The sequence below is a fragment of the Aythya fuligula genome, unplaced genomic scaffold (genome assembly GCF_009819795.1).
Source record: "Aythya fuligula isolate bAytFul2 unplaced genomic scaffold, bAytFul2.pri scaffold_54_arrow_ctg1, whole genome shotgun sequence".
Classification (NCBI taxonomy): Eukaryota; Metazoa; Chordata; class Aves; order Anseriformes; family Anatidae; genus Aythya; species Aythya fuligula.
In genome coordinates, this window is record NW_022473992.1 from 153,612 (window position 1) to 165,722 (window position 12,111).

Below are 12,111 nucleotides of genomic sequence, written 5' to 3' on the forward strand. Positions count from 1 at the left end.
AGCCCACCCAAATTTTTTGGCCATCCTCACCTAGATCTGCTAGGGAAGCCCACCTAGACGTGCTAGGGAAGCCCACCTAGGGTTTTTGGCCATGCCCACCCAAATTTTCTGGCCATATTCCTCTAGACGTGCTATGGAAGCCCACCTAGCTGTGCTAGGGAAGCCCACCCAAATTTTTTGGCCATACTCACCTAGATCTGCTAGGAAAGCCCACCTAGACGTGTTATGGAAGCCCACCTAGCTGTGCTAGGGAAGCCCACCCAAATTTTTTGGCCATGCTCCCCTAGACATGCTAGGGAAGCCCACCTAGGGTTTTTGGCCATGCCCACCCAAATTTTCTGGCCATATTCCTCTAGACGTGCTATGGAAGCCCACCTAGCTGTGCTAGGGAAGCCCACCCAAATTTTTTGGCCATACTCACCTAGATCTGCTAGGAAAGCCCACCTAGACGTGTTATGGAAGCCCACCTAGCTGTGCTAGGGAAGCCCACCCAAATTTTTTGGCCATACTCACCTAGATCTGCTAGGAAAGCCCACCTAGACGTGTTATGGAAGCCCACCAAGCTGTGCTAGCAATGCCCACCCAAATTTTGTGGCCATACTCCCCTAGATCTACTAGGAAAGCCCACCTAGACGTGCTAGGGAAGCCCACCTAGGGTTTTTGGCCATGCCCACCCAAATTTTCTGGCCATGCTCCTCTAGACGTGCTAGGGAAGCCCACCTAGATGAGCTATGGAAGCCCACCCAAATTTTTTGGCCATGGTCACCTAAATCTACTAGGAAAGCCCACCTAGACATGTTAAGGAAGCCCACCTAGCTGTGCTAGGGAAGCCCACCCAAATTTTTTGGCCATACTCCCCTAGACGTGCTATGGAAGCCCACCTAGACTTGCCATGGAAGCCCACCCAAATTTTGTGGCCATGCTCACCTAGATCTACTATGGAAGCCCACCTAGGTGAGCTCGGGAAGCCCACCTCGATTTTTTGGCCATGCCCACCCAGATGTTTTGGCCATACTCCCCTAGACGTGCTAGGGAAGCCCACCTACACGTGCTAGGGAAGCCCACCTAGGGTTTTTGGCCATGCCCACCCAAATTTTTTGGCCATGCTCACCTAAATCTACTAGGGAAGCCCACCTAGATGTGCTAGGGAACCCAACCCAAATTTTCTGGCTATACTCACCTAAATGAGCAAGGAAAGCCCACCTAGATGTGCTATGGAAGCCCACCAAGACGTGCTAGGGAAGCCCACCTCGATTTTTTGGCCATGCCCACCCAAATTTTTTGGCCATGCTCACCTAGATCTGCTAGGGAAGCCCACCTAGATGTGCTAGGGAAGCCCACCCAAATTTTGTGGCCATACTCACCTAGATCTACTAGAGAAGCCCACCTAGATGAGCTAGGGAACCCACCTCGATTTTTTGGCCATGCCCACCCAAATTTTTTGGCCATATTCACCTAAATGAGCAAGGAAAGCCCACCTAGGTGAGCTATGGAAGCCCACCTAGACTTGCCATGGAAGCCCACCCAAATTTTTTGGCCATGCTGACCTAGATCTGCTAGGGAAGCCCACCTAGACGTGCTATGGAAGCCCACCTAGATATTCCAGCAATGCCCACCCAAAAACCCCCCCAAAAACCCACCCTAATGAGGTTCCGTCCCAGCCAGCATTTGCTCAACCCGGAGATTTTTCTAGAAAAAAAGCCAGCCTGGAGCTGTGCCGGAGGTCCTCACCTGGTCCTCAACCTCAATTTTCTTCAAAAAAATCAATTTTTGAGGTTTCTGTGGGGTGGTCAGGCTTGGTGTTCCGTTGGAAAGGCGAGTTTGAGCCGTGCACCGCCTCGATATTATCTCAAAATTATCGCAGATTTGATATTTTTGGAGAAATCCCATTTTTGAGCTGTGTAGAGATGCTCAGAATTGATATTTTTGGAGAAAATCCCATCTTTAGGCTGTTCAGTGGTGCTCAGAATTGATATTTTGGGGGAAAATCCCATCTTTAGGCTGCTCAGTGGTGCTCAGATTTGATATTTTTAGAGAAAATCTCATTTTTGGGTTGCGCAGAGATGCTCAGATTGGTATTTTTGGAGAAAATCTCATCTTTGAGCTGCTCAGTGACACCCAGAACTGATATTTTTAGAGGAAATCTCATTTTTGGGTTGCGCAGAGATGCTCAGATTGGTATTTTTAGAGGAAATCTCATCTTTGAGCTGTGCAGTGACGCTGAGATTTGATATTTTTAGAGAAAATCTCATTTTTGGGTTGCGCAGAGATGCCCAAATTTGATATTTTTGGAGAAAATCTCATCTTTGAGCTGTTCAGTGACGCCCAGAATTGATATTTTTAGAGGAAATCCCATCTTTGAGCTGCTCAGTGATGCTCAGAATTGATATTTTTGGAGAAAATCTCATCTTTGAGCTGTTCCGTGACGCTGAGATTTGATATTTTTAGAGAAAATCTCATTTTTGGGTTGCGCAGAGATGCCCAGACTGGTATTTTTAGAGGAAATCTCAATTTTGAGCTGCTCAGTGACACCCAGAATTGATATTTTTAGAGGAAATCCCATCTTTGAGCTGCTCAGTGATGCTCAGAATTGATATTTTTGGAGAAAATCTCATCTTTGAGCTGTTCCGTGACGCTCAGATTTGATATTTTTAGAGAAAATCTCATTTTTGGGTTGCGCAGAGATGCCCAGATTGGTATTTTTAGAGGAAATCTCAATTTTGAGCTGCGCAGTGACACTCAGATTCGGTATTTTTAGAGGAAATCTCAATTTTGAGCTGCTCGGTGACGCTCAGCTCTGATATTTTTAGAGGAAATCTCGCCTTTTCAGCTGTGCAGTGATGCTCAACCTCGATCTTCTCTAGGAAACTCCGGTTTTGGGCTGCGCTTGCCCTGGTCGACCCCAGTTTTCTCGAGGAAAACCGGATTTTGAGCCCTGCCAAAAATATTCACCCTCGATTTTCTCTACAAAAGCCAATTTTGAGGTCTTTGACTGATGCTCAGCTGCAAAATTATTTAAAAAAATCACATTTTTGAGCCATTTTGGTTGTGCTCAACCTCGACCTCCTCTAGGAAACCCCCAATTTTTGCCATTTTGCTCACGCTCAGCCTCAATTTTTGGTAGAAAACCTCGATTTTTAGCCAATCAAGCCCCTTTTTTCTCCAGCCCCACTCAGCAAAAGCAGCCCCGCGTCCTCTCCAACCCCCCCAGCACCTCCTTACCACCAGAAGGTCCCAAAAAGCGCCGAAGAGCCCCAAATTAGACGGGGACAGACGGAGCGGCGCGGCCGACGCCGCGCACCGAAATATTTCGGGGTCGGGGCGGGTGGGAGACCTGGGTGCGACGCCGTGACGTGGGGGTGGGTTTTTTTGGGGGCGAGAAACGCCGCGTTGAGGTTTTTCTTAATTATTTTCGGGGTGAGAAACGGCGTCGGGAGGAAACTTGTGAACTTCCCCCCCTGTCTGGCCACGAGGTCCCCCGGGGACGCCGGCGTCTCGAGGGCGCTTTCACATCACCTTTCGGGGCAGGTCCTGCACCCTGCTGGGTTTGGGGAGGGATGGGGGGCTCCTCCAGCCCCCCAACCACCATTTGGGGGTCTTCTTCTCCTCCCGCAGTCTCCGCCACCCGTCCCACCGCCTACCCCTTGATCCCCGTGACCCACTGCGAGGACGGGAGCACCGTCACCATCGGCTGCCTCGTGAGCGACTTCTTCCCCGAGCCCGTCACCATCACTTGGGTCTCCAGTGTCTCAGGTGACCAGTTGACCTTCCCGGCCGTCCAAAACAGCGCCAGCTTCTACAGCGTCAGCAGCCAGCTCACCGTGCCGGCCAGCAGCTACGACGGCCAAAATTTCCAGTGCAAGGTCACCCACGCGCCCACCTCCACCTCCCTCAGCGAGAACATTGTCGGTGAGGAAAACGTCGGGCCTGGTGTCGCGGGGTGGTTCGCTCAGCTCCTAGGCGGGTTTTGGGTGGTTTCGGCCTTGGTCTTGGTCTTCCACGATGGCTTGGTCAAGTCCTAGTTGGGTTGGAGTTGGTCTTGGCCTTGCACGATGACTTGGTCAACTCCTAGTTGGGTTGGCGTTGGTCTTGGTCAAGTCCTAGTTGGGTTGGTGTTGGTCTTGGCCTTCCATGATGACTTGGTCAACTCCTAGACGGGTTTTGGGTGGTTTTGGCCTTGATCTTGGTCTTCCATGATGACTTGGTCAACTCCTCGTTGAGTTGATGTTGGCCTACATGGCTTGGCCTTGCTCTTGACCTTCCACGATGACTTGGTCAACTCCTAGTTGGGTTGGCGTTGGTCTTGGTCAAATCCTAGTTGGGTTGGCGTTGGTCTTGGCCTTGCTCTTGGTCTTCCATGATGGCTTGGTCAAGTCCTAGTTGGGTTGGCGTTGGTCTTGGTCAAATCCTAGTTGGGTTGGCGTTGGTCTTGGCCTTCCACAAAGACTTGGTCAACTCCTAGTTGGGTTGGCGTTGGTCTTGGCCTTGCTCTTGGTCTTCCATGAAGACTTGGTCAACTCCTAGTTGGGTTGATGTTGGCCTACATGGCTTGGCCTTGCTCCTGGCCTTGCTCTTGGCCTTCAACGATGACTTTGTCAACTCCTTGTTGGGTTGACGTTGGCCTACATGGGTTGGCCTTGCTCCTGGCCTTGCTCTTGGCCTTCCAAGACGTCTTGGTCAACTCCTAGACGGGTTCTGATCCTTTTCTTCTGCAGGTATCTGTTGTAGCGACCCCCCGACGGTGAAGCTCCTCAGCTACCCAACCCAAGAAGACCCCGAGAACCGGGTCCTGCTGGTGTGCCTCATCGAGGGGCTGAAGGGCAGCAACGCCCAGGTGGAGTGGCTGATAAACCAGCAGGTCCAGAAGCTGGAGGAGGACAACTACAGCTGCAGCGAGTGCTCCAACAAGAAGGCCACCCAGTGGAGCCAGGTCAACGTCAGCCGGCAGAGCTGGGACCAGGGGGCCGAGTTCTCCTGCAGGGTGTCCCACAGCTCGCTCAAGGAGCCCATCGTCAAGTCCATCAGCACCTACTGCACAGGTGAGGGGCGGGGCGGGGGCGGGAGGCGGGGCGGGGGGTGTTGGAGGTGGGTGGGTGGTCGAGAAAGATGGTTGGGTGGAGGTCTTGGATGGGTAGAAGGTCAAGATGGATGGTTGGGCGGGGTCTTTGGAGGTCTTGGATGGGTAGAAGGTCAAGACGGATGGTTGGGCGGGGTCTTTGGAGGTCTTGGATGGGTAGAAGGTCAAGACGGATGGTTGGGCGGGGTCTTTGGAGGTGGGTGGGCACCCAGGAGATGACACGTGGCCAGGTGAGTGACGTCACGACACCAGAAAATGCGGCGACGGTGGCTTTTGGAGCTAAAAGGCAGAAATTAAGAAAACAGGTGGACGAAGTCCCAAAAAAAATAGGAAAAAAAGTGAAAAAAATGATTTTTTTTTGCAATTTTCTTGGAAAATGCCCCGATTCCTGTCTTCTGGGGTAGGTTTTTAGGGTCTGGTGCCCGGCCAAGAGGTCCCGAGGGGGATCCATGCCCCAAAGCCCTACTTTTGGTAGGAGCGAGGTCCCCAAACTTGCCCCGAAAGGCTCGATCTGGGGAAACACCCCCAAAACTCTCCCTTTTTGGTGGGATCGAGAAGACGGGGCGAGCGTTCGGCTGCAGGATTTGGCGTCCCCCAACCCCCGCGCCCCGCTCAACGCCGCTCCCCACCCCACCCCACCCAGGTCCCAAAGTCGAGCTGGAGGTCTCCGTCCTCCCCCCGTCCTTGGAGGACCTCTACCTCAGCCAGAACGCCAGCATCACCTGCGTGGCCACCAACGCCCCCCAGGACCTGAAGTTCGCCTGGTCCCGCAGCGCCGGGACCGCCTTGGACGTGTCCCCCGGGGAGCCTGAGAAGCTGGAGAACGGCCTCTACCGCCTCACCAGCGTCCTGAAGGTCTGCGCCGAGGAGTGGAACAGCGGCGAGACCTTCACCTGCAGCGTGTCCGGCCCCGAGGTGGAAGGACCCATCGCGAAATCGGTGCAGAAAGACCTAGGTAGGAAGCCGCCGCTCCCCTCCCGCCCAATCGCAAGCCCCGATGGGGGAGGAGAGGTTTGGGGCGAGAGCGGAGAAGTTTGGGGCAAGAGCGGAGAAGTTTGGGGCAAGAACGGAGAAGTTTGGGGCAAGAGCGGAGAAGTTTGGGGCAAGAGCGGAGAAGTTTGGGGCCAGGTGGAAGCAGTTGGCTGGAGGAGTTGAGTGGAAGGGGTTGGCCAACTGGAAGAGGTCTACTGGAAGGGTGTAGGCGGAGAGCAAGGGCTTCTGGGAGAAGGCAAGATGGCCGGCCCGGTGGAAGGGTGTGGTGTCCTGGAAGGAGCGTGGCCGCTGGGAGGTGTTGTCCACCAGAACGGGCTACTGGGAGGGTCTACTGGGAGGATCTAGCCAACTGGAAGGGTCTTACTGGGACGACCTAGCCTACTGGAAGGGTCTTACTGGGAGGACCTAGCCTACTGGAAGGGTCTTGTCTACTGGAAGGGTCTATCCAACTGGAAAGATCTTACTGGGAGGACCTAGCCAACTGGAAGGGTCATACTGGGAGGACCTAGCCAACTGGAAAGATCTTACTGGGAGGACCTAGCCAACTGGAAGGGTCTTGTCTACTGGAAAGGTCTATCCAACTGGAAGGACCTAGCCAACTGGAAGGGTCTATCAAGCTGGAAGGACCTAGCCTACTGGGAAGGTCTTACTGGGAGGACCTAGCCAACTGGAAGGGTCTATCCAACTGGAAGGACCTAGCCAACTAGGGTCTAGTCAACTGGAAGGATCTAGCCTACCGGAAGGACGTAGTCAACTGGAAGGACCTAGCCAACTGGAAGGGTCTATCAAGCTGGAAGGACCTAGCCAACTGGAAAGGTCTTACTGGGAGGCCCCAGCCAACTGGAAGGGTCTTACTGGAAGGACCTAGCCTACTGGGAAGGTCTATCCAACTGGAAGGACCTAGCCAACTAGGGTCTAGTCAACTGGAAGGATCTAGCCTACTGGAAGGACCTAGCCTACTGGAAGGGTCTATCAAGCTGGAAGGATGTAGCCAAAGGGAAAGGTCTTACTGGGAGGCCCCAGCCAACTGGAAAGGTCTTACTGGGAGAACCCAGCCAACTGGAAGGGTCTTACTGGGAGAACCCAGCCAACTGGAAGGGTCTTACTGGGAGGATCTAGCCTACTGGGAAGGTCTATCAAGCTGGAAGGACGTAGCCAACGGGAAAGGTCTTACTGGGAGGCCCCAGCCAACTGGAAGGGTCTTACTGGGAGCCCCCCCCTGACCTTCTCTTGCGCCCACCCCGCAGCCGTCTCGGTGCAGGCGCCCTCCGTCTACGTCTTCCCCCCGCCCTCGGAGGAGTTGGCCCGCCAAGAGACCGCCACCTTGACCTGCTTGGCCTCGGGCTTCCGTCCCCGCGACATCTTGGTCACCTGGACCCAAGAGGACCGGCCGGTGGCTTCCGGAAGCTTCTCCACCTTCGGCCCCCAGGAAGGGGCCGGCGGGCTCTTCAGTGTCTACAGCAAGTTGAGCGTGGCGGCGGCCGAGTGGCAGCGCGGGGACAGCTTCGCCTGCGTGGTGGGGCACGACGGGATCCCGCTGAATTTCGTGCAGAAGAGCCTGGACAAGAGCACGGGTAAACCCAGCCACGTCAACGTCTCGGTGATCCTCAGCGACGCCGAGGGCACCTGCTACTGAGCGCGGGCCGGGGCTTGTAAATCCGTCAAAAAAAACGAAAATAATGGAAAAAGTATGATTTTGGTGGAAAGAGTTTGAGTGTGGTGGGAAAAAATGAAGTACGGGAATAAAAGAGATGGAAATCACGCACAAAATGGTCTAGCGCTGGTGTCTTCATCCGGTGCGTCCACCTCCTCCCAGTCCCCTTCCAAAAAAATACTGATAATAATTAAAAAAAAAAAAGATAATGATGATGAGGAAAAAAAAATAATAATAAGAGATGAGATTATTATTAAAAATAGTAAGAAGAAACATGGAAATCATGCAGAAATGTGCTGGTGCTGGTGTCTTCATCCGGTGCGTCCACCTCCTCCCAGTCCCCTTCCAAAAAAAAGGATAATAATTCAAAAAAAAAAATACAAAAAAAAGATAATAATGATGAAAAAATAATAATAAGAGAGAAAATTATTAGTATTAAAAATAATAATAAGAAGAAACATGGAAATCACGCAAGAAAGTTTTAGCGCCAGTGTCTTCATCCGGTGCGTCCACCTCCTCCCAGTCCCCTTCCAAAAAAATACTGATAATAATTCAAAAAAAATACAAAAAAAAAAGATAATAATGATGAAAAAATAATAATAAGAGAGAAGATTATTAGTATTAAAAATAATAATAAGAAGAAACATGGAAATCACACAGAAATGTGCTGGCACTGGTGTCTTCATCCGACACATCCACCTCCTCCCAATCCCCTTCCAAAAAAAAAAAGATAATAATTCAAAAAAAAAAAAAAGATAATGATGATGAGGAAAAAAAAAATAATAATAAGAGATAAAATTATTAGTATTAAAAATAATAAGAAGAAACATGGAAATCACACAGAAATGTGCTGGCGCTGGTGTCTTCATCCGGCGCGTCCACCTCCTCCCAATCCCCTTCCAAAAAGTTTAAAAAAAAAAAATTCAAAAGAATTTTTCCAAAAAAATAATAATAATGATGAAAAAATGGGAAAAAAAAGGATAATAATTAAAAAAACCAAAACAAACAAACAAACAAAAACAACACAGAAATCACACAAAGACATGAGGGTGCTGGTGTCTTCACCCAGTGTGTCTACCTCCTCCTAATCCCCTTCCAAAAAAAAAAAGATAAAAAAAGATAATTCAAAAAAAAAAAAAAGATAATAATGATGAAAATAAGAATGAGAAAAAATAAGGATAATAGTTAAAAAAAAAAACAATAAAAAACAGAGAAATCACACAGAAATGTGCCAGCACTGGTGTCTTCATCCATCACATCCACCTCCTTCCAATCCCCTTCCAAAAGGAAATTAATGATAATAATTAAAAAAAAATAATTAATGATGATAAATTTGAAAATCAGAATAATGATGAAAAAAAATAAAAGATAATATTAAAAAAACAGAGAATTCACTCAGAAATGTACCCTCATCCAACACATCCACCTCCCCCCAAACCCTCCCAGCCCCAATTAGCGATGGGGCTAATTAATTAAGGACAGAATAAATCAATTAGGGACAGGGCTAATCAATTAGGAAGGGGCTAATCAATTTTCCATTTTCCCTCTTTTTTTTTTGCCTATTTTTCTTAGCAAGTGGTGAGAGAGAGCAGGACAAAATGACCCATTTTCCCCTCTTTTTTACCTATTTTTTTTAATCAAGAGAGGTGAGAAAAAGCAGGATTTACACAAATTAGGGATTCCCACTTTGCTCGCAGCAGGGTTTTGGCCAAGAATTGGGTAGAAAACAGGGAAAATTGGGTCTTTGGTGCACACACCAAAATTTTTAAAAAAATCCTCTTTTTTTGCAGCAAGGTTTTAGAGAGAAACAAGAGAAAAAATGGGTGGAAATGCGGTGTTTTGCTGCACTCGCCCAAAAAAAACAATAATAAAATCTCACTTCCCCTTTTCTCGCGGCAGGGTTTTAGACACGAATTGAGTAGAAAACAGGCGGAAATGGGGTTTTTGCTGCACACACCAAAAATCCCTCCTTGCTGGGAGAGTTTTGGAGAGGGATTTGGGTAGAAAATAGGTGAAAATGTGACATTTTATGCTAAGTTCATTAAAAAAACCCTACTTCCACCTTATTTGCAGCAGGGTTTTGGACATGAATTAGGTAGAAAATGGGCAAAAATTATTATTTTTCATGTATCAAAAACCAACCCACTGCTCTTTTGCTCGCAGCAGGGTTTTGCCCAATAATTAGGTGGAATATGGGTGAAAATACGGCTTTTTTGGTGCATGCGCCAAAATCTTCGTGGTCCCGTTGCTTGTTGAGGAGTTTTAGAGAGGGATTGGGTGGAAAAATGGGTGAAAAAGTGGCTTTTTGATACATACACCAAAAACCCTCACGGCCCCGTTGCTTATGGAAGAGTTTTGGAGAGGGATTGGGTGAAAAATGGGTGAAAATATGGCTTTTTGGTGCATGTACCCCAAATCCTCATGACCATGGTGCTTGTTGAAGGGTTTTGGGCAAAGGATTGGGTGGAAAATGTGTGAAAATGTGGCTTTTTGGTACATGCACCAAAAATCCTTGTGATCCCATTGCTTGAGGAAGGGTTTTGTGGAGGAATTGGGTAGAAAATGGGTGAAAATGTGGCTTTTTGGTACATGTACCCAAAATCCTCATGACCATGGTGCTTGTTGGAGGGTTTTGGTCAAGGACTGGGTGGAAAATGGGTGAAAATGTGGATTTTTGGTGCATGTATCAAAAATTCTCATGTTCCTGTTGCTTATAGAAGAGGTTTTGGGAGGAATTGGGTGGAAAATGAGTGAAAATGTGGCTTTTTGGTGCATGTACCCAAAATCCTCATGACCATGGTGCTTGTTGAAGGGCTTTGGTCAAGGATTGGGAGGAAAATGTGTGAAAATGTGGCTTTTTGGTACATGCACCAAAGAGCCTTGTGATCCCATTGCTTGCAGAAGGGTTTTGTGGAGGAATTGGGTAGAAAATGGGTGAAAATGTGGCTTTTTGGTACATGTACCCAAAATCCTCATTACCATGGTGCTTGTTGAAGTGTTTTGGGCAAGGATTGGGTGGAAAATGGGTGAAAATGTGGATTTTTGATACATGTATCAAAAATTGTCATGGTCCCGTTGCTTATAGAAGAGGTTTTGAGAGGAATTGTGTGGAAAATGGGTGAAAATATGGCTTTTTGGTGCATGTACCCAAAATCCTCATTACCATGGTGCTTGTTGAAGGGTTTTGGTCAAGGATTGGGTGGAAAATGGGTGAAAATGTGTCTTTTTGGTACATGCACCAAAGAGCCTTGTGATCCCATTGCTTGCAGAAGGGTTTTGTGGAGGAATTGGGTAGAAAATGGGTGAAAATGTGGCTTTTTGGTACATGTACCCAAAATCCTCATGACCATGGTGCTTGTTGGAGGGTTTTGGTCAAGGACTGGGTGGAAAATGGGTGAAAATGTGGATTTTTGGTGCATGTATCAAAAATTCTCATGTTCCTGTTGCTTATAGAAGAGGTTTTGGGAGGAATTGGGTGGAAATTGGGTGAAAATGTGTCTTTTTGGTACATGTACCCCAAATCCTCATGATCATGATGATTGTTGAAGGGTTTTTGGCAAATACTGGGTGGAAAATGGGTGAAAATTTGGGGTTTTGATGCATGTACCAAAAACCCCCACGATCCCATTGCTTCTTGAAGGGTGCTGGGGAGGAATTGGGTGGAAAACGGGTAAAAACACGTCTTTTTGGGGCTGACCCCGGTCCCCTTTTTTTTTGTCAGTCTCCCCAGAATGCATCATGGTGGCCCTGGGCGAGGAGACGGAGCTGGAGGTGGAGGAAGACGTCTCCGACCTCTGGACGGCCGTGGCCTTCGTCATCCTCTTCCTCCTCAGCCTCTGCTACAGCACCGGCGTCACCCTCTTCAAGGTACCCCCCCCACACCCCAAAACACTAATAATTAACGTTAATTAAAGCTAAAAAATTTAATTTTGGTGTCTCCCCAGGTTCTCTGAACACTGAAGGTCTTCACCCCTCTGTTGTCCCAGGGGTTGGACCGGGAGTTTTTGTGCTTTTCCCGAAAATGCACAGAATAAAACGATTTTCAGACTGTTTCCACGGGCTTCAAGAACCCCTTTTTCCACCCCAAAATGGAGCCGCGTTGCCTCAGTGATCTCCAGGAGGCTTCGAGAGACTCTTTTTCCCCCCAAAATGAAGCCGTGTTGTGTTGGTGCGTCACACCCTAACTTCCATAAATCTCCAAAAACCCCTTTTCCCCCCCAAAACAGCCCTGTTTTGTTGGTGCTTCCTATTCAATCTCCATCGGGTTAACAAAAAAGACTATTTTTTCCCCCAAATGAAGCCTCACCGTGTTGCTTCATCTCAGCCTAATCTTCATCGAGCTTCAAGAAATCCATTTTTTTTCCCCAAAAAAAGCACTGTTGTGTTG

General features: G+C 48.8%; 1 gene segment (V, D, J or C); it reads left to right on the top strand.

Annotated features, from left to right (window-relative positions):
- The first annotated feature begins 2,269 nt into the window (after nucleotides 1-2,269).
- On the top strand, nucleotides 2,270-11,636 carry LOC116501614. The segment is given in 6 exon segments: nucleotides 2,270-2,318; nucleotides 3,616-3,909; nucleotides 4,716-5,039; nucleotides 5,721-6,032; nucleotides 7,318-7,644; nucleotides 11,446-11,636. Coding segments are annotated over 6 exon segments (1,497 nt in total).
- Nucleotides 11,637-12,111: the final 475 nt, after the last annotated feature.